At 39.2% G+C, this 23,845-nt stretch overlaps 1 protein-coding gene across 1 annotated transcript in view; it reads right to left on the bottom strand.

Annotated features, from left to right (window-relative positions):
- The window catches only part of MYO15A (myosin XVA), a 1,299,796-nt gene that overhangs the window by 303,300 nt on the left and 972,651 nt on the right, over positions 1-23,845 (bottom strand). The window contains exons 54-58 of the mRNA XM_044070057.1: positions 21,128-21,201; positions 19,115-19,197; positions 12,260-12,390; positions 11,746-11,840; positions 9,633-9,710 (exon numbers count right to left, since the gene is read on the bottom strand). Coding sequence (XP_043925992.1) covers positions 9,633-9,710; positions 11,746-11,840; positions 12,260-12,390; positions 19,115-19,197; positions 21,128-21,201 — 461 coding nt within the window. The remainder of the gene's footprint in view (positions 1-9,632; positions 9,711-11,745; positions 11,841-12,259; positions 12,391-19,114; positions 19,198-21,127; positions 21,202-23,845) is intronic.

Genomic DNA, 23,845 nt, shown 5'->3' on the forward strand with positions numbered 1-23,845 from the left:
ATCCAAGTGGCCAACTGACTAAAACTGTACAAACTTGAATATAATGACAATACTTTCTAAAAATGTTATGCTTATTGGAAAGCAGTTTGGGGTAACCTGTGCAGAGCTGAGAGCAAAGACTGCGCTTAAATGTGGTGCAGCCAACAAGTCTCATTCCCATAATAACTTTTAGATACTGTACAACTTAAAGCAAGTTATTTAAGCACCCAGTTCTTTCAGATCACCTACAAAATCAAATATTTGTATATAGAATGTTTTGCTTCCTTACTAAAGGAATAAATACAGTTGACAATGCTGTATAATGCTTTTTATTCCATGGAGCTGTAACAATATTCCCTTATTTCTAACTACATTATAGCTCTGAGTAAGTCCTGAATTGTGATCCATGTCTTGTAAGTTCAGTTAGTAGCTTGGCCCTGTGGAAGCTGGCTGGGGAGAGAGGAGTGATGAGGCAGTAACTGCTCACTTCTTGTGTGTGTGTGGAGGGGGGGAATGGGGGCAAATGTTTGGATTACAGTTTGACTTGGAATTTCTGGTGGAGACCAGGGATCAATACAACTGCTGATTTTCAAGTTTAGAGGCAGGGCTGATTAAGGTTATGTTAGTCATGAAAGTAGAATACAGTCTGTAAGCAGATGTATATTGCATTCCAACTCTTTGGGCCTCCACCGAGGAATGCTAGGGCTTAAGAAGGAAGCCCCCACAAAGCTTTCATTAACTGTTTGTCTCAGAAACATGCCCAGAACTGCTTGTAGCTAATAGTAAATGATATCAAATGCTTAGACCTAAAGGACATAGCCAGTTTACTAGTGGACAAATTAAGCTTCAACCCCCCCTCCAATATTCTCAGATCAAATAGTTATATCTACTTCACCTTCCTTAAATCTCCCAAGAAAAAGATCTTGAGGCACACTATATGGCCAAAACACTGTCTGCGGGGCTGTATAACATCTCATCTCTATCAAAACAGGGTTTGTGCCAGATGAATGGAGTACAGCAACTGTCATTCCCTTGCAAGAAGTTGGGGCTACAAGAGACCTGGGTAATTATATACTCATAAGCCTGCCAGCCTCATCTGTAAGACTTTAGAAAGGGCCATTATGCAAATAATAGAAAGGGATATAGGTGACCTACAGACTCTTGACCCAACCCAATTCTGATTCATCAAGGGAAGACCCTGCCTACTTAAGCTGGTTAACTCCGAAAAAAATCAGAGGCAACGGATGAGACAAAATCCATGCACTGCCTGTCTGGAACTTGCCAAGGTGTACAATACCATTCCACACTCAGACATCATAGATTAACTCTCCAAACTAAATGGTAACCTCTACATAACTCGCTGCATAACAAATTGTCTCAAAGATAGAACACAAGTAGTAAGGGTAGGTGGATCTACCTATTCCAAAATACTGGTTATTAGTGAAGTGCTCTAGGGTTTAGTGCTTGGGCATCTTCTGTTTATAATTTATATCTTGGAGGTCAAAGTTAATGTTAGGGGATTGTGGCTAACCAGGTTTGCAGATGACTGCTAACTTGATGTCACAATAAATTCCCCAGAGGATATTTTGATCCTTCAAGAGTGTCTGTCCCAAATAGTTGTTGTCAAAACATGGATGGAAACTAAATGACAAGAAATGGATAATTGTATCCTTCAGCAAGCACAACTCCCTTTGTAATTATCACATTGACAGAACCACCCTGAAAACTGATCCTGTAGTTAGAGATCTGGAAACCTATGACGACAATGTACTTTTCTTTGGTCAATACATATCCACTATTGTAAGGATGTCCTTTTTCATAGCATTGCCTCTATGAAAGGGTTTGGCATCCAGATCCAGGGATGTAATTGTTCCTTTGTACTAGCACTTATTAGGCCAATCATTGAGCATAATGGCCATTTTGGTATGTACTCGTCCTAACACTTGAATCAGCTGGAATGACCACACTGGTTACTCACTAAAAAAAAAAAATATATATCTAAGGCCTAAATCATAAAAATGATGCAGACCAGCTCAAAGACTTCTCTGTCTTCTTGTTATCATACAGGCTACTGAGAGGCAACAGCTGGCTCTCATTCAGAGCTTCAACAGGTCCTCTTCTGTCAAACCTATTACATATTAAGAAGTCCAGTGGAATCAGAAACACCCACTCAAGGGGCCACAATTTCTTTTGCAAAATTAACAAAGCATGCTGGAGGGGTTGGTATGTATCTGAGGAAATAGAACTTTTATGGAAGCAGCTTCCCTTCCTCTTAAGCAGAGTACTTCTCATACTCTATTCAAAAGTAACTTGGACAAATGGATGGGTGACCACAAATTCATTCCTGGTTTGCCACCAGTGGCCCTCATGGATAGGTGAAAATACTACTCAACATATACCTGTATGGTCCATCTTTGCAGTTTTATACTTAGGTGGCCTGTATTTGGAGATGCATATTGTAAAATATAAAGGCCAATAACAAATATGGGAATACAGGGATAGGCTTCTTAATATGCTGACACAACAATAGCCTAGTAAGTAACTATGAAGCTATGAACTTATACAGTGGTCCAAAGTTTTAGCATGTAACCCAGAATGTACCCTATGTTGCCCAGTTTTACATTCAGTATCAAAATGATGGTTATGCTGCTGGCAATTGTATGATATCCAGTTACAGTGTTCACATGCCGCACATGGACACACATTAAAGCACACATTGAGAGAGAGAGAGAGAGACAGACAGACACACACACACACAGTGCAGACTGACAGTTTCCTTGGTATGGTACCTGTGATGTTGAGTGTGATCCATAAAGGATGTAAATAGCGTCAGCCTCTTTACTCATTCTGGAATAATATCCTGCATTAGTGATTGATAACCATTTGAAATGTTGGGATCAGCTACAGTGAGTCCTGAAAGAAGACTGAATGGCCGAAAAAGCAGGCTTAACATATATTAAGTTCAAGATGGCCATTTTACAGAATATTCCCATTTCTACAAGGTATGTAGAGCTTGGAGTTTTTTATGTACGCTTGGGTGGAGTGGATGGCTTGCCCCCGCAAAAAAGTTTAAAAGAGTAGAATGATGTTCGAGATTTGCTCTTCTCCTGCATTTTCTGGCTTAGGCATGTCAGCACTCAGTATTTTGAATGCCAACATTTCAATAGGGAACCTGCATTAACACCTTATTTTTTGATTGTTCGGTGATTTACATCACTGACTTATGGCAGAATGGCATCATTCTGTTCTGGCCTGCATGGCATGTGCAGCGCATGGAGCAGAACACCCTTGTCATGCTGCAGGGTAGTGGTTTTTAATGAACTGCGTAGTTTTGAGTTTTTTTGTCACTGACACTGTATGCACGGTGCGCACGCATGCATATGTTTCACTGTGGCTACGCATATGTATTACTAGTAAGTGGTATACAGCATCTACCTTTATGTATAGCTGGGGTATCCTGGGAGGGATATGGTGAGCTGACATACTTTGTGTTAATATGTTGTTACTGCTTGTAGTGCAGTAATCAGATGTCCTTCAAGGATGCATCTGCAGTCATAACATATGGGTTGTCCTGCCTCAGGCAGCCCTTCGGTCAGCCGGATTCCAAAGTCTGGGTCTGGCCTCGGCTGATGTCGCACCTTCCCCGACGTCAGAGCGTCTGGGGTATAAAAGCATCAGCCGACGCCATTTTCCTCAGTCTTTCTTGCCGCGTGGTGCCCGAAGCAGAAGCTGTTCGCAAGTGCCGGTCGGTCAGATCCAGTGATTTCAGCTACCGAAAACTTCGAAAAAGCTAAGTACCCTGTTGGGGACCCTTTCTTGCCTCAGCCGATGTCAGATAAAATAAATAATTGTTTGACTTGTGGGAAACAAATACCTCATAAGGATTTCCATTCCTACTGCCTTCCTTGCTTAGGCCCAGACCACGACGTATCGTCCTGTTCAGCCTGTGCTTCCTTCAACCGACGAACTCTTAGACGTCGGTCGGAGCTTGCAGAGGAATTTTTTGGGACTAGTTTTGCATATAAAATGCCATCGGAGACTCCGACATCACATTTAGTGAAAAAACAGAAGGACAAGGACCGACACTCGTGGCCCTCGTTTTCGGCTGAAACCACGGTAAGGCCTACCGCGAGTGTCTTGGTTTCGGCCGAAACTGAGTCCTCAGAGATTCCTTCATCCGAATCCACTCAACCGACCACCACGGCCCGGGAGGCCCCGGCTGAGTTGGCTACCGAGCTACTTACTGAAACCAGTGCCCAGGATATGGCCGACACCATACCTTTGGAATATCTACTCCTGCACGTGGGGCAGCTAGGCCCCCTGCTTCCATGTCCATTAAGGCCTTTTCTAGGGATAAAGCTGCTAAACTTTCTAAAGCTTTGCCTCCCAAGACTACATCCCAGAGGCCTTCCTCTAGTTCTCAGATCCTCAGCCTTGCAGAGGACCTTATTTCTTTAATTAGAGGTTCACAACCTCACCCGGACAGGGCCTCTCACCCTCCACCAGACAAAAGGCCCAGGACTGAGCCTTCTGACCCACACTCTTCAGGCGAGTCCTCGGATGGTTCTGAGTTGTCAGACCACCAGGAGGAGGCTTATTCGCCCTATGAGGATTCTGATGCAGAAGAATCTATCCCTTCGGCCTCCCCTCCTGAAGAGTTTTCCTTTGGTGAGACTCTACACTCCATGAGAGAGCATTTTCAATGGCAAGGTCAGGATTTCTCTGATTCTAGAAAAAGATTAAGGACCTTTTTACATTTGCCTCAGCATAGGCCCTTAGCTATACCTCCTGTTTTGAATGTAATTGATGATGTGTACAATGATGTCATTACAGCCCCTGATACTCTCCCCCCGGCCCCTGCCAAACCTGATAGATACTACAGGGTCCCGGATTCTCATTTTCATCTGTATAAAGCCCATTCTACAGACCCAGAAACTATTACTCTGGGCCCTAAAGGGGTTGCGGCTGCCACTGCCAAAAATCCTCTACCTTCTGAAAGAGAGTCTAGAGCTTTAGAGAGATGGGGAAAGAAGGTATATACTTCTGCAACTCTTTCCGTCAGGGCAATTAATTGTCAATTTCATATGATACAGTACCAAGAGTATTTGTTAGATGAACTGAACAAGAAGCTTTCTTCTCCTGAGCCCCTTGACCGTAAATCCCTTCAGGATTTGGTACACAACTCACAGCAGGTTAGTAATCATTTCTTAAAGTGTGGTTATGATGCATTGGAGGCTTCATTTAGGCCAGCTATGACTGGGGCAGTTATTCGTAGGCATGCCTGGCTGAAGGAACAATCTTTGCCAGACCATGTTAAAGCTAAACTCCTGGATGCTCCAATGGAGAAACAAAGTTTATTTGGCTCCTCTGCTCAGGAGGTCTTAAAAAAGTATGAAGAAAAGGCAAAATCTGTGCAAACAGTTAAGGAGTTCCTACAAGTACAACCACCGAGATTCAGCAGAAACTGGCCTACTAAGAATTGGTCCTTTCCAGACTCGGACAGAGCCCAGAGAGGCAGGAACAGACGCCCCAGAGGCAGAGGCCAATCTAGGGGCTCTTACAGAGGCCGCCAGTGGCAGCCTGCCAACCAGAGAGGTAGTGCAACAGCAGCAACAACAACTACTACACCAGGACAGGCTCAATGACTTTACTCTGATTCCGCCCACCAGGGCTCAACTGGAAGCACCCTTGGGCGGAAAGCTTGCTTTATTCTCGGAAAATTGGCATTATATTACAAGGGACACATGGACACTGCAAATAATAGACAAAGGATACAGGTTCCACTTCCACACTTTGCCAAAAAGAAACAGAATGCCAAACCTACCACCAAATCAGAGGGCAGAGACTTTAAAGCAGATCAACAACTTGCTTCAAATGAAAGCTATAGAAAAGGTACCACTTTCAGAGCAAGGCCAAGGATTTTACTCCAGACTATTCCTTGTACCAAGAAAAGAAAATCAATGGAGGCCTATTCTCGACCTGTCCGCACTAAATACTTACCTCATTGTGCCAAAATTCAAGATGCTGACCCTACAGCAACTTCTTCCCATGTTGGGCAAGGAGTCTTGGCTGGTGACTCTAGATCTCAAGGAGGCATACCTGCACGTCCCTATTCGACCAAACTGCAGAAGACACCTCAGATTTCTTGCAGGATCAGAGCATTATCAATTCTCAGCATTGCCCTTTGGCTTATCTACTGCGCCCAGAGTATTCATGAAATGCCTGGCATCAGTAATTGCACACTGCAGACTTCAGAGGATTCAAATCTACCCTTATCTGGACGACTGCCTTATACAAGCGGACAACAAGGTAAATTTGATAAAAGACTTGGCCTATGCCATCCACCTACTACAGGCATTGGGATACACAGTCAACATCCAAAAATCAAGACTGGTTCCATCCCAAAGGATAACCTTTCTGGGTGCGGATCTAGACACAACCACCCAAATGGCCTTTCTCACAGAAGAAAAACAAAACAACTTCCGGATTACTTCATGAATCTGACAAGACAAGCTCAGCTTACTGCAAGGAAAATCCTGCAGGCCCTGGGTTACATGGCATCCTGCATAATTCTGATACCACAGGCCAGGCTGCATATGAGAAAATTACAATGGTATCTAAGGAGTGTATGGTCTCAACACAGTCACAGTTTGGAAACTTTGATACCAATCATTCCTTGCCTTCAAAAGGAATTCCTGTGGTGGGCTCAGGCCTGCCAGTCCAACAGAGGGTTGCCTTTCAACAAACCAAAAACAAAACAAACCATCACCACGGACGCTTCAGACCGAGGATGGGGAGCACACATGGAGGGCAAATGTATCCAAGGCCTATGGTCTCAAGGACAGCTACACATGCACATAAACCAAAAGGAAATGCTGGCAGTGATGCATGCAATCGAGGCTTTCAAACCCTTCCTCCATCAAGGCCACCTGTTAATAAGGACAGACAACACCACGGTCATGTGGTAGATAAACAAGCAGGGAGGCACACACTCCTACCCTCTATGCCGGCTGGCTATGAATCTATGGGAGCTATGCCTGAAACTCAATATCCAACTGCAGTCCCACTTTGTGCCAGGAAAGGAAAATGCACTGGCAGACAGCTTAAGAACTACCATGGATGCACACGAATGGATGCTGCACCCAGACATCTTCCAACTCATAACAAAGGCATGGGGAATGCCGGAGATAGATCTGTTCGCCTCCCCCCTCAACCATCAACTGAGGACATTCTGCTCAAGGACATACCACCCACAAGCATGGAGGGTGGACTCTCTCTCTTTCAGCTGGAAAGCTCTAAAAGTATATGCCTTCCCACCTCTCCCTTTAATGTACAAGGTTCTACTGAAGATCAGGGAGGAACAGCCAAGAGTGATTCTGATAGCTCCAGACTGGCCAAGGCAACACTGGTATCCACTATTGAGGAGCATGTCACAGGCAAAACCATGGCCTCTCCCCCTATGGCCTCTTCTTCTGATGCAGAACAATTTCAAGATCATGCATCCCAACTTAAAAACATTGTACCTAACTGCCTGGAAAATCCCTTAAATCCAAAACAAAATGTTTTATCACAGAGAGTGAAGGACATTATCATGGAAGCTCGCCGCCCTTCCACAAGGAAGACATACTCAGCTAAATGGAAAAGATTTTTCATTTGGAACACATCAAAAGGCTTAGATGTGACAGTGGCAAGCATGACACATATTCTGGAATACTTAGCAGAACTGTTCCACAATGGCCTTTCCTATTCTTCCATTAAGATTCATGCCTCAGCAATTTCAGCAGAATACAATGTGGATCCACCTATCTTCTCACACCCTCTCCTCAAGCAATTTCTGAGAGGGATCAAAAATATCAAACCTCCAAGAAAACCCCCTTTACCTGCTTGGGATCTCAACTTTGTCTTGGAGAAACTAATACTTCCTCCCTTTGAACCAGCAGCAACAGCAGATCTTCAGTTTCTGTCTTGGAAAACTGCATTCCTTCTGGCAATAACTTCAGCAAGAAGAGTATCTGAGTTACAAGCATTAATGGCAGTACAGCCATTTCTTATCTTCCATCAGGACAGAGTTACACTAAGAACTAATCCTACTTTTATGCCAAAGGTGGTATCTAGGGTATCCTTGAACCAAGCTATTCACTTGCCTACGTTCTTCCCAAATCCACAGAATAGAGGGGAAAAACTTCTGCACACCCTGGATATACACAGACAACTACGCTACTACTTGGACAGAACTAAAAGTAACAGAAAAACTGACCAACTATTTGTAGCACATGCTGCTGGGGGGCAAGGAAAAGCAATTTCCAAACAGACAATTTCAAAATGGATAGGAAATTGCATTCGATTTTGTTACTCCTTTCATGGAAAGTCAGTTCCTGCAAACATCAGGCCTCATTCCACAAGGGCCACGGCCACCACTACAGCCTTCCTACGAGGGGTGGCTACCAAGGACATTTTAGAAGCTGCTACTTGGAGCTCCGTGCATACATTTACCAAACATTACAATCTACCTTTATACTCCAGATCCAGAGCAGGCTTTGCTACTGCAGTCCTGCAGGGGATCTTAACTACACCATCTTTATCTTAGTACCTCCTCCCCAGATTGGCTATGGTATTCTACCCATATGTTATGACTGCAGATGCATCCTTGAAGGACATAGTACAGTTTTGTATCTACCATAAATGTAGATGTCCGATAGGTATGCATCTGCAGTCAGGTTTACCCTCCCTCCTACCCCTCTGTGGTATTCCTAGGGTGTTTACCCCTCTTTTAGCTAGCTGGGGGAATCTATTATGGTGTACTTGTTTGTATATACATGTATATATATATATATATATATATATATATATATATATATATAATTTTGCAAATGTTTGGCATTCTATTGCATTTATCCAAATTTAGCCTTCCTAGAGGGCACCTGGCATCTGGGGCAAGAAAAACTGAGGAAAATGGTGTCGGCTGATGCTTTTATACCCTAGACGCTCTGACGTCGGGGAAGATGCGACATCAGCCGAGGCCAGACCCAGACTTTGGAATCCGGCCGACCGAAGGGCTGCCTGAGGCAGGACAACCCATATGTTATGACTGCAGATGCATACCTATCGGACATCTACATTTATGGTAGGTACAAAATTGTACTTTTCTGCTCTGCTACTAACTGGACACTGGCTACTGTATGGTTGCTAGTCATTGCTTGCTGCAGTGAAACTCAGTCTCTTCTGAAGTCTGTAGTGCCTAATCTGCCTGTCTGTGAATCTCATACTGCTGAAATGTATGCTGCCTTGCTCATTTGCATAGAGGTTGCACAGTGTTAACTCAGCTGAAGTGAGACAGCATACCAGTTATGTGACCCTGTGACATTGTTTTCTGTGAATCATATTTTGTTTTCTACAGGTCTTCAATCTGTGTACTAGGCCTGCTGTAGGAGTACCATGTTTGTGAACTCTGCCCAACATGTTAAGGATTGTTTAGAAACATGAATTTCTCTGAATGCAAATTATAGACTTGAATGCTGCAGTTCATGTGTTTTTATTTTTAACTGCTAAAATATCGACACAAGCCCTTCTTAAAATAACAAGTCTGAAAAATAAATATTTGTTCAGTATAATTAACTTGTGTGGATACGTTACTGTGCTCTCTTTGTACTTACCGTGCATGTTTTTATTTTGAGATGTCTCTCAATTGCACCGGGCAGAAGAAATAGCTGGCGCTTTGCACTTCTTCCAGCCTTTACAGAAACAGAAACCAAACAAAATATCTTTTTCATTAAAGTAATACACAGTTTTCATTATAAGTATTTCAAAGACAAACATAAGAGATATCTGGAAGATCATATGTTTATATTGTAAGCAACCTTCTTTTATCTTATAGAAATCAGTGTTAAAATAATTTGTAGAAAAAAGTGTGTGTGTGTGTGTGTGTGTGTGTGTGTGTGTATGTGTGTGTGTGTGTGTGTGTGTGTGTGTGTGTGTGTGTGTGTGTGTGTGTGGTCTGACTCAGGGCAGCATTACAGCTATTTATAACACTGACTTTGCCATGTGCTTACCTAATCAGCATATTCATTAGCGGTACACTATTAGCTGGTTTTGTGAAGTGTACTCCGTATGCTAGAATCTCTATGCACCATGAAATTCCATGCCTTAAAAATTGCCAATTAGACCATCATTTAGTGAAGTAACACACACCAATTCTTGAAGAAACATCTCTGGATTATTTGTTTCTACATAAAAGCATTGTTTGCACAGCAGCACAATGTTTTAAAATTTGTATTTAAAGGTTTTGTCACATGCACTAATGTTGCAACTATGTTCTTTCAATATAATCAAAGCTGTGATCTCAATTGTTTGCATTTAAGTATGTTGACACAGCAAGAGACATATTAGGAATGATGTCACAAGAGAATTCACAGAGAAGCAAACATTATAATATAATGAAAATAAAATGTTGAAAGCTACATATAATAAAAAATGCTGAAAATAAAAGAAAGCATTTTTTTGCATGGGGACATGACTTCTTGCAGCCTCCATAGCCCTTACTGAAATATACTAAGTCTAAGATTGTTCACCCATGATGTAATGGAAAAAAACACTTTAAAAAAACTATTCATGTACTATTAAATTAGTAAAAGCAAAAAAAAAAAAAAAAAAAAAAAAGAAATACATTGCAATTGCAAATCAAAATGAAAGTAACACAAAAATATGTCATGAACTAAAAATATTAAATACAGGGCTGTTTTTTTATAATGGAGTACTACAGAATGAGAATGGAAAATATTCCATGTGCTCACCTGACAAGTTTTTTCCCTTTCACAATAATGGATTTTGAAAACTGTGCTTTAGCCTTAAGTTATTTCAAGTTAGAAGTGTGGTATAGTGTAAGCAATTTTCTTGCTGTGTTAAGTGCAAGCATTAATCACGATAGTTAGCTGGTAGCATACTTCACTGATCTGAGATCATTTTAGCAGCCCTTGTGAGAACCTAAACTTGATTAGACCCATTTGACTGCATATGTTAAAGTGAGTGTATTAGGAAAAAAAAAAATTACACCTGTGACAGGAGGACTATATTTATGGCCACATCAGCATCTGCATCTGTGGGTCATGACCCTGAATTTTAAAATTCGCGTTCCATTTTTTTTTTATTTTTAAATTTATTGTTGTCACCTCAAAAAAAAGCTAACTTTGAGAAAAAAATGTGTAAAATAAATATATTTATTAACAGAATGTGTTTTGACCAAGCACAGTGATTTTTTTTCAGCTTTGGCATTCTGTACTAGAGTTTATCCCCTAGGAAGAGGACAGTTGCTTGATTAGTAGTTGTACACGGTTGCTCTGTTTATCTAATGATATTGCAATATTACTCTTAGCACTTGTTTAGCTAATGCTATTGCAGCATTACTCCTAGCACTTGTTTAGCTAATGTTTAGCTAATGCTATTGCAACATTGCTCTTAGCACTTGTTTTAGCTAATGCTATTGTAACATTACTCTTAGCACTTATTTTATTTTATTTTACATTTGTTGACCAGGCTAGTCTAACTGGATAAATGTCCATTTTCAGTAGAGGCCCGGGGAGAAAAGCTCCACAAAAAAACAAGAACAAACAAAACATTACTCTTAGCACCCAGTGCAAGGTTTTCCTCCCCACATTCAGCTTAGTAGACCTTTGTTAAGGGGACACTGGGAACCAAAAAGGTAAGGAGGAGTTCAGAAAACAATTTATGCTTTGAGAACTGAAAGGAGACAGATTAACAGAGAACACATACCACCATAGCCTTGAGCTCCATTGCCGCAGGAAATTCCTTTCTCCCTCCAAAATGAATTGTCTTTCTGAGGTTCTGTTCACAAGCTTTTGCAATTCCTACAATATGCAAAATAAAGCATTTATTGAAGCAGCATAGATTAAACAATACAGTGCTATAATAAACCGGATGTCCAGCAAGTGTAAGGTTTAGGCGTACAAAAAGTACATACATGCAGAATGACTGATAAACTCATGTGCCTTTTGTACTTCCAGAATGTCATTATGAATTGAACCTTATAATAGAAATGGTCTAACTTTTTCAGACACTTAAAAATTTCCATATCAAACCCTTCTATCATGTGCTCCAGAATATTTATGTTTGTCTTGTGCAGGAATAAATGCATTTAAAATGGACCATAATGAAATGGACTACCAAGACAAACGTCTTGGTAGAAATGCAAGGCTATCTTGTCAGAATAATGGTAATAATGCCAAACTGTGGAAATGAATCCATAAAGAAATGCCTGACTACTTACCTTGAAACTGGATACCAGGGCTCCTGCAGATTTCTTGTAGAAATCGTAACAGATAGGGCTTAAGAACTTCAGAGCATTTATAGTAGGAAGACAGGATGTAGAGAAGTCTCCATCCTTTCTGGCAGCTGTCACTATTCAAAACAGAAACACAATAATCAATATTATGCTGTTTATTTCTCTGCTAGGATGCCTGCTTTTATACACTAACAGTTTAGAATGAATTCAGAGTTATATAGTAGTCTCATACCTTCTACCTTACAAAGAACAAGGGGGAGAAGTAATCCTTCATGTCTTTCATCATTCCTTCTCAGGAGTAAACATATCTTGCCCTGTAATTTCCTATATTCTTCACCTGCTCTGTGCATATATTTGTCCTTTCCCTCTTCACGGAGCCTTAGGTTAATGCTCTGGCAGTTGATGCAGCTCTCTGATATGGCACCTCCCTCCTCAAATTAAAAAATAGTCTCCCAACAAAGTCTCTGCTCCTCTGAGTTAAGGTGCAAATAAAAATCTTCTTAGGAGCACAGGAGAAATAAATTTTATTTTTCTGAATAACTGCATTGAACCCCTTGCTGCAAATGTTACAGGCAACTTACTATGTTCTGACTAACACACATGGAGCACTGAAGCCATAACTATTCAGCCTTGACTGAAATGTAGTATAGCACTACCACCAATTTGCATCGTCTGAGGATTGCGCCCCATGGCACCCTCTGCCTACCGTAGTCATGCTTCTACTTTAACATATGAATTGCATTCAGTTCTAGCTCTATAGAACTAGTCTGGACTTAGAGCTGTCCCTGTACAAAAGTGACTCATAGCAGTCTCCTTATGCAGTTTCTCTACACATGATTGAGGAACAGTTAGGTTCTAACTGCCCCAAAATAACTATTTGAAATCATCCTGCTGTCTCCAATAATAGTATAACTTAGACTGAATTATAATGTCCATAGTGTCTGCACTCATTATACTAAGAATTATTCCTTTCCTCCTAAATAATATAATTAATACTCTAGAATGCTGGATATTTGAATTGACTTCTGCACTCACTCTCAAGTGTCTGTACCAAGCTTCTGTGGACTGTGCCTGAAGTATCTCTCCTACCAAAACCTTGTAAATTTCCTGCAAGCTCTAACCCCTCTAACCTTGGTTCCCAAGCCTGTTTGTACTTAGTGTAATGCACATTCTGTTAGCACATTTTATTCTTACAAGTATTCTTGACTGAAGGTTATTCATTTGTTCCGAAACATTCCATATTTGTGTGCTTTAATGCAGTTGCATTTCTAGGCCTATGCAAAGAGAAAACTGTAATGAACGACATTTAAATGAAACCTAATCTTGCAGTGGGTAAACAGACTAAGAAAAAAAGAAATTCAGGACCCCCCCAACCAAGGACAGTCCAACAAGTCAGAGTGACTATTTAAGGGTCCTTGTCCTCCCCCCATCTCAACCCTGGCAGTCCCTTTTCCCTCCCAGAAACTCTGAATTCCCACTTTTCTCTTTGGCAACAGACAAATGGATTCTGAAGATCATTCATCAAGATTACATACAGCAGTAGGAGGAAATCCATCCTTTCCAGGAGGTGATTCCTCATCCACCAGACCAGACTGCTTTATTTCTCTGTTCAACACTTGCTGCCCCAGGGAGTGCTAGAAACACTTCCTCCTCCCAGGTTATTCAAGGATGTTTTAGTGACAAAAAAAGAAAGAACATACTTGGAGATCAGTTCTAGAACTTTCTTTCCTAAACCCATTTGTGATAGTGTCTATGTTTAAAATGCTGTTACTTCATAATGTTTCCTCTTCTTCATCATTTAAGTTTTCTTGTTATACTAGATTTAAAGATGATTATCATCACATCCCTATGAATTCAGATTTAAGGCATTTCCTAAGATTCCGTGTGTCTGGATCATATTCTCAGTTCTCTGCCTTACCCATTTGGATTATCTGCTGCAACAAAAGTGTTCGTAAAGTGTCTAGCTCCAGTTATAGCTCATTGCAGTCTGCAGGGTATTTACATTTTCCATAGTTAGACTACTTGCTTTGCAGAGTCTTTTTCAGTGTGTCAAGAATCTGTCTCCCTCTTGGGTGAGAGATCTCTTACACAAGCTGGGATTCCAAGAGAACATTAAAAGTTTCTTAAATTCTTCATAAAGGATTGTGTTAATGGGATGTCTACTGGACACCTCAGTTCAAGGAACTTTTTTCCCCACTGGAAAATAGATCTATAGCGAGACTTAATTTTTAAGATTTCCACTTAGACTTCAGTCACTGCGAGAGAATACCTCAAGAATTTGGGTCTGATGGCATATATGATTCTCATGATACCCCTGGCAAAACTTCACATGAGAAAGATACAGTGCTTTCTGACATGTTTGCTCCCAGTACCAACATCCCTTGGGTTTGTCAAAGGAGAAATCACTTGGAGGTAGCAGATTTCCCTAAATCCAGATCTCGTCCTTTCCCTTCCTCCTCAGAAGGAGTCAGTTACCACAGATGCCCTGGACTTTGCTTGGGGAGCAGTTTCAGTTGGGATTAAAGTGAAATGTGTGTGAGCACCAAGGACAGATGCAAGCACATAAATATAAAACAGATGCTTGCCCTGAAAAGGCACTTATCTCTCTGAATCATCTCTAGTCCCCTAAATCTTTTAAAGTTGTTACAGACAATACTGCAGTCATATGGTACATCAACAAGCAAGGTGGAACCAGGTTGTACCCCCTTTGCAGACTAGCCATGTTAGCTTGGGATATAGTTTCACAGTGCAGTTTTACTCTAAAAGCATCTTACATTCTGCCAGAGAAAAACTGTGCGGTAGACAAGCTGAGAAGGACCAGGGTAGACCCTCATGAAATGAAACTAGATCAAGGAGTTTTCCAAGATTTGATTCATCTGTGGGGAGTTCTTAAGCAGACCTCTTTGCCTCCTCTCTGAACAATTAGCTGGCAAGACTCTGCTCCAGGACTCCATGCAAGAAGGCCTACAAGACAGATGCATTTTCCTTTCCTTGGACAGGAGTGCTTCTGTATGCTTTTTGCACCCTTTCCACTAATATCTGGAAGATTCAGAAAGAGACTCCCAAGATCATTATGGTGAATCCCTTCTGACCCAGATAACAGCAATTCTCTCTTCTTTTAAAAATGGCCAGGGACAAATTACCAAAAGCTTTGTCTCAGAATGGATCTACTCACACAAGATTGGGGGGGGTGGGGTTGCTATGCCCTGACCCCAGTCAACTTCAACTGACTACCTGGATAAAAGGGTCTTAATTCCCTTTAGGCACCTGTTTACTGAGGGCTTGCAGTAGGTACTAATGAATGCAAGAAAACCTGCTACTAGAAATTCATATTTTAGTAAATGGAAAAGGTTATCTAGTTGGTGCCAAAACATAACCAGCAACATTCATGGCTAGTGTTTCTCTGGTTTTACAATATTTATGTGAGTTACTATCCTTTTTATGACAGTATAGTTTTAGTTTTGTTTCTAGATTTTTTTATTTTCTTCTTTTTTTAATGTTTAACAACTTTATTAAATTATCACAAGACAAACATACATTTATATAAAATAAAATATATTAACATGTTCACACTTACAAACATACTCTCCTTATTTCTTGAACCCCCCCCCTGCTTTCTCATCATTCCTTTGCACTTTAAATTATTGCTTTCTGCTTCTATTATGTATGAGAGTCTTAACTGTGTAGCTCTAAAATATCCCTTCAAATCAGGTAATCTTAAAACACCTTGTTTTATTGGAAGGATCAACTTATCCCACTTCATCCTTGCCCTCTTGCACTACCAGATGAAATCCTTCAACTCTTTATTAAGTACTATTTTCACCTTCTCCTCTGGTTGATATGATATGCCTGGCCTGTATATAAAACTAAAGGGCCTAAAAACATTTTATCTGCTTGTATCTTGCTATCCAGATCCATAAACAAGAGCTTCCAGTTTCCCAGTTTTTTGTATTGTCTTTTGATTGGTGTGCTCCCACATATTGTATCCTTAGCTACCATAAGAGAATCCTTTTTAACCCATACTTCTAAATACTACATGTTATTGTGCCACTATAAATATGGGTATTGCTGAACCCGTGTGGGTACATACTTTACAGGTATAGCCTTTGTTTTGTCTTCACTAATTTTATATCCCGAAAAGACTTGAAATTGCTTCAGAATATTCTACAATACTGAAATGTCCCAAACGAAATGCCACAAGTAACAAAGAAACCAAAAAAATCCAAGGTGAGGAACCAACCAACCGATCAGCAGTAGTTCACAATGATTCACAAAGATCCACAAAATAGCGTAGTAACACTTTAATAGCCGCTTTCGTCAAGAGACTTCATCAGAATACAAAGTAAAAGAAACACCCAACTTTAAATAACACGTCAATTAAGAATTAACCAATCAGTAAAAAATCTTGAATAAAAAATTATGCAAATTTAAAGTGCTAGTTACATTCAGTTGAACAAGGATGTAATGATGTTCTTATCAATACATAACTTATTATTCTTTAAGAAACATTTAATATTGATTGTCTCATTTAAGCCTGGGTATTTATCAGATTTTAATCTGATTTGCCACAGTGCTTCTCTTTGTTCAACGTAATTCCTAAAATCACCCCCTCTCAAATCTGTTTTACATACTTCAATAACAGTAAATAAAAATTTGTTAAAATTTTTACAAACAACAGAATGTTTAAACAAAGCACTGGTGTCATCATGTGTCTTGATACTATATACATGTTCACGAATACGTGTTTTTAAGCACCTGGTGGTCATTCCTACATAAAAGGCAGGACATGAACTACACTGACTGAAGTAAATGACCCCCTTGGTGCAACAATTGACATGTTCTGGCACTTGAAAAGTTCTGTCAATAGTTTCAATAACAATTAGAGACTGTAAATACTGAAATGTCCTTTTCTGGTTTTATCAGGTACAAAATATAGTCTGCAGAAAAAGCCAACTTTTCTTGATTACCATACCAATTATATCCTTGAATTTCTGAGTGCCTTTTTTACTTTGCCAACGTCTCTAATACAATGCAAATAACAAAGCGGAACCCCCTGCCTGGTTCCTCTGTTCAGATACAACTTGTCAGAGAGGAACCCTCCCACTTTAATTTTTGCCTGCAGTCCCTCATATATCTTCCTAATTAACCTTATTATATCAGGTAGCACAAATGCTTCCACTGCCCCACTTATAAACCCCCAGCTCACTCTTGAATGCTTTCCCTGCATCACGATAGGTCAATTACCATCCCATGGCTTTTCGTACTCCTCCATTAAGGTTCATTTATTGGCAGTTTCCGCATGTGTGCCCTCCTCTTTCATTGTATTCTGTTGTCAAATTATTTTTTGAAAAAGGTTCTGGATAAGAGACATCCAACAAAACCAATGGCCTCTTCTTAGAATCTTAATTTTGTGCTTGAGATGTTCTATTTGAAGCAGCTAATCTCCTAACTTTTCTGTGACCTTCTCCTCTAGTGCAGCATAATTTATTCTCCTGAAACATTATACAATCATATTTGTCTATATATTCATATCTACCCCATGTTAAACCACATAGTAGCATGATCACTGATGGGTAACCGTTCTTACAACTCTACACCCATTCCCACCTCTGTCTTGGCTAGGATCAGATCCATAAGTCTGCATTTTCTGAAACAGACTTGCACCATGTGGCTTAAGCCTTCTTGGTTCAAGTCAGCAAACAAATTCTGCTATGTCTGTACCATGATGCTTGAATCGTCCAAGATCTCTGCATGAAAATTACTTCCCTTTACCTGCCCTCATTTACCCCCCCCCCCATTCTCTTCCTCTTTCATTAATATACATGGGGAGGGGTGATGTACTGTATTAATCCACCAGCTGCACCCCCTCCCCTACCTTAACTGCCAGAGCACTTACCCTGAATACAAAGCAAGTAGTAATGTTGAAAGTGGACACACCTGCCTAGTTTGTCCTATAAAGACTAAACACTTTAAACAGGTTACCACCCCACTTCACCCTAGCTTGAGTTCCCTTCTAGATATTAAATATTAATGTTATTCATGTTGGTCACTGAGGAGAGGAAAATGTGTGCCACTTTAAGGTTGAGGTTCATATTAATTTGCTGTTGCTTGTTATAGCTGAGTGTCAGTCCTGTGTGATGGTTCAGAGTTTCCTAGTGGTACTACATCATTTTGTTTTGGATCATGACAACTAGATACACAGTACAAGTGTGGAGATTGTGATGCTATCATTCCTTTACTGAACGTGCATAATGGTAACTGCACTCACATCAAGTAATAAGTCAAAACTAGTTCACTGAGAACCATTTTTCCTGAAGTGTTTCTAATATCTTCTGTATAATAGGCCTGAGGTCTTGCAATGGTGGAGGTGAGGGAGCTTTTTGTTTATACTAAAATGTAGTTTTCCCTTATCTTCAAGTTTGTGTAACTTTGGAATTGGTATATCTAGGTGTTGAAATACAGGGGGTCTTGCCTCCTCTACAAAAACACTTGCTTTGAATTTTTGTTTAATTTTGATGATTGTGTTGTGGCGTGTTGCAAATATAATTCTAATATTATGGGACTCAGTGTAAGTGATTTGAGATGAGGTGTTCCCTCATACCATTCTATTGCCCTTGTGCTACCTTAATCTCTTTTGTTTACATTATATTTTTGCATGCAATCTATATTGCATTTAGAGTTACCTTTGCCAAGAGTACAGTTTATAGAAACAGATCAGTTTATAACTAGAATGTTTTCTTTGTGTGAGTGTAGGGATTACCTTCAGTAATCTAGAAACCACATTCTGAGACAGGAGAGAGTGGCTGAAGATCATAAATGCAGGTAAAAACTACTGCTTACGTTTTGGAGCTGGTATTTTCCGTAATCTGTTTGATAATCTGGCAGTAAGCTTCATCTTTCATCACCTCATGTTCTCCACACAGCTGAGAAATATATAAAAAAAAATCACAGTAAGTTTCTTAATGTAGTCAGCAAACTTGAGTTTCAGCTTTAGACAGCATTTTATTAGATAATTGTAGGATACTTTTTTTGAATCTAGATGGGAAACTTTCTTGAAGTAATGCTCTGCTCTTGCAGCCATGATGAATTGTCTTCATTTCAAGAAAGCTGAAATCATGGGACATTACTCAAAGAAGGGTAAGATATCAAACTATGCTACACTATGTACTTGAGTGACTGTAAGGGTACATATGGAGCTAGATACCTGGCAGGAGTCATGTCTGGCTGTGATGTATACTTACTTTTCAACTGTGAGCTGTCTGAATTAAGAAGGTTAAAATACTAGAAATCCATAAGGCAATAGGTGCTAAAAGACACATCTCACCATTGTAGAACCTACAGCACTTTCTACACAGCTAGCTAATTAGACAACCAAACGTCTTCCTCTTTTCTGGAATCCAGTGGCCAGAGTTGATGACAGGCATTCCCAGACAGCAGATTATGTCACTAATAAGTTTGCAAGCACAGTACTAAAAACTTGAGTGAAGATACTAAAAATCCAACACTGAGAAGACAGATCTACAGAGTGCTCAGTATACAAAGTTCATTTAAATGTTTTCTACTTTACTGTGAAATATGTCAACATTTTCATAAGAATCGTGGTTTGCTGTTCAAATGGATTTTGTTGACCAAAAACTGTCTTAAAGGAAGTAAAGTTGGAGGTGAGATTAACTGATAAAATATTTCCATTAAAACATTATATAAAAAGCTGATAGTAGAAGTAGAACCTCCAGTAGAAGAAAAGCAGGATCGCTGGCTTGCAAAATATAATTCCCTAAATATAAAACTCTATAGTAACTAGAGAATACATCTATAAAAATACTGCAGCACAACTGTCAAAATAAGACAATTCACATCTACTTTGCTAGATGGCACTTATTTCTTTGTAAAAAAAATGCAAAAATTATATATGCACACACACACACATGAATATGTGTATGTATATATGTGGGGGTGCAGAGGGGCTCACCCCCCTGTAAAATGTTAAAAATAGAATTTTTGTTTTTTACTTTTCTTTAATCGTTGAAGTTCCAAAACTTCAATCATATGGTCTCAGCTATATGAATTTTGAAGTTTACTTGATCTAACATATATCCATGTACATATATATATTTACACACACACATTTTATTTATATATATATATATATATATATATATATATATATATATATATATATATATATATATATATATAAATATATAGATATCTAAGAGAGAGAGTGCAGACATATGGAAAGCTCATCTCCTACACTGGAGATGCTGGGTCACATTAAAAAGTATGATGGTTTCAGAAATTGTTGTGTTGGAATTGCAGTTTATTTTAGTAGTGCTCGACCTCTCAATATCGGGTCTTGAACTTGCAGAAGAGAACCAAGAACTGGTGTGCTTGAAGCAGCAGTGTTTTGATTATGGGTTGCTATACCCCTTGTCCTGCTACTGTCTGTTTCATCACCTCATTTCTCCATCATCTGCCATCCCAGCTGATTTAGGATTCAGCTATTTCTTTTCACTTCTGCTGCTTGAATGGGAAGAAATATAAGTAATGGATGGGGCCTTCTAATTTCTTCTCTGTACTAGCTACCTTTATCACTGCTTTCTCTTGTAGCCCTATATACTTACTTTACTAGTTCTCAGCAGTTACCTTCCACTGAGTTCTAAATGCATCCATTTCCTTTGCATAAATGTGCATTTAAATGCTGGGGGGGGGGGGGATTCAAAAGCACATACATCAATGGCTACTAGTCTTTCTTTAGACCAATCTCCTGCCTAATTCCATTCTTCACAGAGAGCTGCCCTTCACAGAGAAGTTACCTTTACATACTTTATCTAGTAAGTAGATAGTTTGACCTACCTTAAGAATGGTGTAGACGGTATCTTGCTCAGTCTGCCCCTTCAGTGGGTAGTCCCCCATGAATTTCATTATTGCTGGAAATTAACAATAATAATAATAAGTTACATTATCAGTCTGAAGACATACGCATTGTCCACAACAGCTCACCTTAAATCTGATGGCAATATCTTTCACTGCAGTACCACCATTTGAAAAAAAAAATTTCTGAATGCTGATCTGTACTGTACCATTTTTTGCAGTTCTTTTACAAGGAATACATTTTTTTACACCCTTGACATGTTTACTTATAGGCTCCAGACTCTGTAAATGTGTCCTCACATAGGACATATCAAATGCAATTATGTCATTCAAAACATAAAAATAAAAACAGTATGGAAGAGCACTGTGTTACCTATGCATTGTCCCTGTTTATGGATTGCTGAAATAAGAATTAATTATTTATTTTATTTACTTGGTCTGGGTTAATCTCAGTAGGTATGGCCTGTTTTCAGGGGAAATTAAACTGAATAGGAGAAATTTGGTCAGGGTACCTTTTTCTAGCTTTAGTGTATCTGTTAATCATGGTAAGGGAAACGATCCTGAAAGGACCCTTTCCAGACATAATATGGGTTAAACATAATACATAGCTTGTGAAAGATCATGTAATAGCAGGACCAAGACTGATATACTGAAAGGAATCAAAAAAATGTTACACTTTGTAAACACATATATATTACTCAAATGCAGTCACAAAGGCAGAATGTCTCACCCTTACATCACGAATTTCAGAAAACACAATAGGATAAGCAGTGTCCACAAAACCAAGGTTCTTCAGGAAATAAATCCAAATCAGCCAGTCTACACCACAGAAAACAAATTTATTTAGCACTTTCATATTGGTTAATATCAAGACTTCATCAGAATACAAAAACACACCAAGCAAGAGCTTAAATATATTTGATCAATTAACCACTTAATCAATTAAATAATTAGAAAAAAGTATTTTCTTTAAAAAGACAGACCTCAACTTTATACAATAAATTCATCTGGTCAAAGCCATGTAGTTTAAAACTGGGGCTATAGATAAGGTTTTATTAAGACCAGGTTCAAGGAATGAACAAAGTAAAAATTGTCATTTTAATTCACATAATTCAATATCCAATTCCCACCAGCCACCTCTTAAAGATCTATGTACAACTATTAAAATAATAAATCTGAACTTTTTAAAATCTACACAACATTCCAATGAGTGTCTAAACAAAGCATCATTTTTACGTAGGATTGCATAAACACGTTCATAAAAACGTTTTCAAAGCTGTCTCTCTGTTTTCCCTACATAAAAATGTTTACATGAATCACATACAGCCAAGTAAACTAAACCTTTTGTTGTACAATTCTCTGGTTTAAAAAACACCGGGTGAGCCCTATTTAGTAAACAGATTATTTTTTCATCCAAAATGTATTTGCAGTATGAGCAACAACCATATTTATTAATTTCTTTCTCAAATGGATTATGTAGAATGATGCTGTGCTCAAACAAATATTTCAGATTCTTACCCATTTTGTTCACAAATTTTGGCTCTTCCCCAAAAATTTTAAATAAATCAGGGTTACTCCTAAAAATAGCCCAGTATTTTAGCATTATAGCTTTAACTTCTTTGGAACCTTCACCAAATGGAAGCACCATACTACTTGTAAACTGCTGATTCAAGGTGTTCAAAGTGGTCCCTGCTGAACTGACACCCACACCCAAAATGGGTTTAAATTTCATACCCCAAGCTGGTACCACCTCTTTGCTCACATTACTAATAAGATCTCTGGGGTACCCTCGCTCCAGAAATAATTTTGTAATAAATAGAACTTCCTTCCCCAGTAAGTCCCAGTTAGAACACATTCTCATAGCCCTCACTAGCTGTCCGTTGAAGATATTTTTTCTAGTTTTGAACGGATGTTGACTATTGCAGTTCAAATAAGAATTGAAACATGTATCTTTTCTAAAAATAGTAGAGCAAAATTTATTTGCTATCATGTCTTTGCTCAACCTTACGTCTAAGAAATCAATACTAATATTTGAATTTTTACTAGTGAACATAAGGAATGAATGTAACTCGTTTAAATGGGTAGCCATATCTGTGTGGGCTGAAATAGGTTCTTTCCAAAGAATAAAAATATCATCTAAAAACAAAGATATAAACTCTATCTTTCATTAAATTCTAATGGAAAGACATACTTACCTTCCCAAGCATACATAACCATATTTGCATAAATGGGGGCGAAACTAGCCCCCATTGCTACACCCTGTATCTGCTTAAAGTAGCTGCCTCAAACATAAAAAAAATGTTATCCAAAATCATTTCCATAACACTTACAGCAAAATTCATCATAGTACTATTTAAATCTGTTAGGTCCAGCATAGCCTCCAAAAATAATTCAAGTCCTTCTTTATGAGGGATGCTAGTAAAAAGGTTAACTACATCCACTGTTGTAAAGGAAACGTCTGGGGAAAATAATTCTTCCTTTAATCTAGACAGGTAATCCCATGAATCTTTCAGTATATAATTAATCTTAACCACAACTGGTTTGAACAATCTATAACACACACCTAAAGGGTAGGTAGAACTACCTTTAGATGTGATAATCACTCTATAGGGTGGATTGATTACATCCTTATGGACCTTTGGTATAACAAACGCTTGTGGGATGGTGGGATGCTCAGTTTTAAGAAACTCAGACAGTTCT

The sequence above is a fragment of the Protopterus annectens genome, chromosome 1.part0 (assembly GCF_019279795.1).
Source record: "Protopterus annectens isolate FY-2018-M chromosome 1.part0, PAN1.0, whole genome shotgun sequence".
Lineage (NCBI taxonomy): Eukaryota > Metazoa > Chordata > Ceratodontiformes > Protopteridae > Protopterus > Protopterus annectens.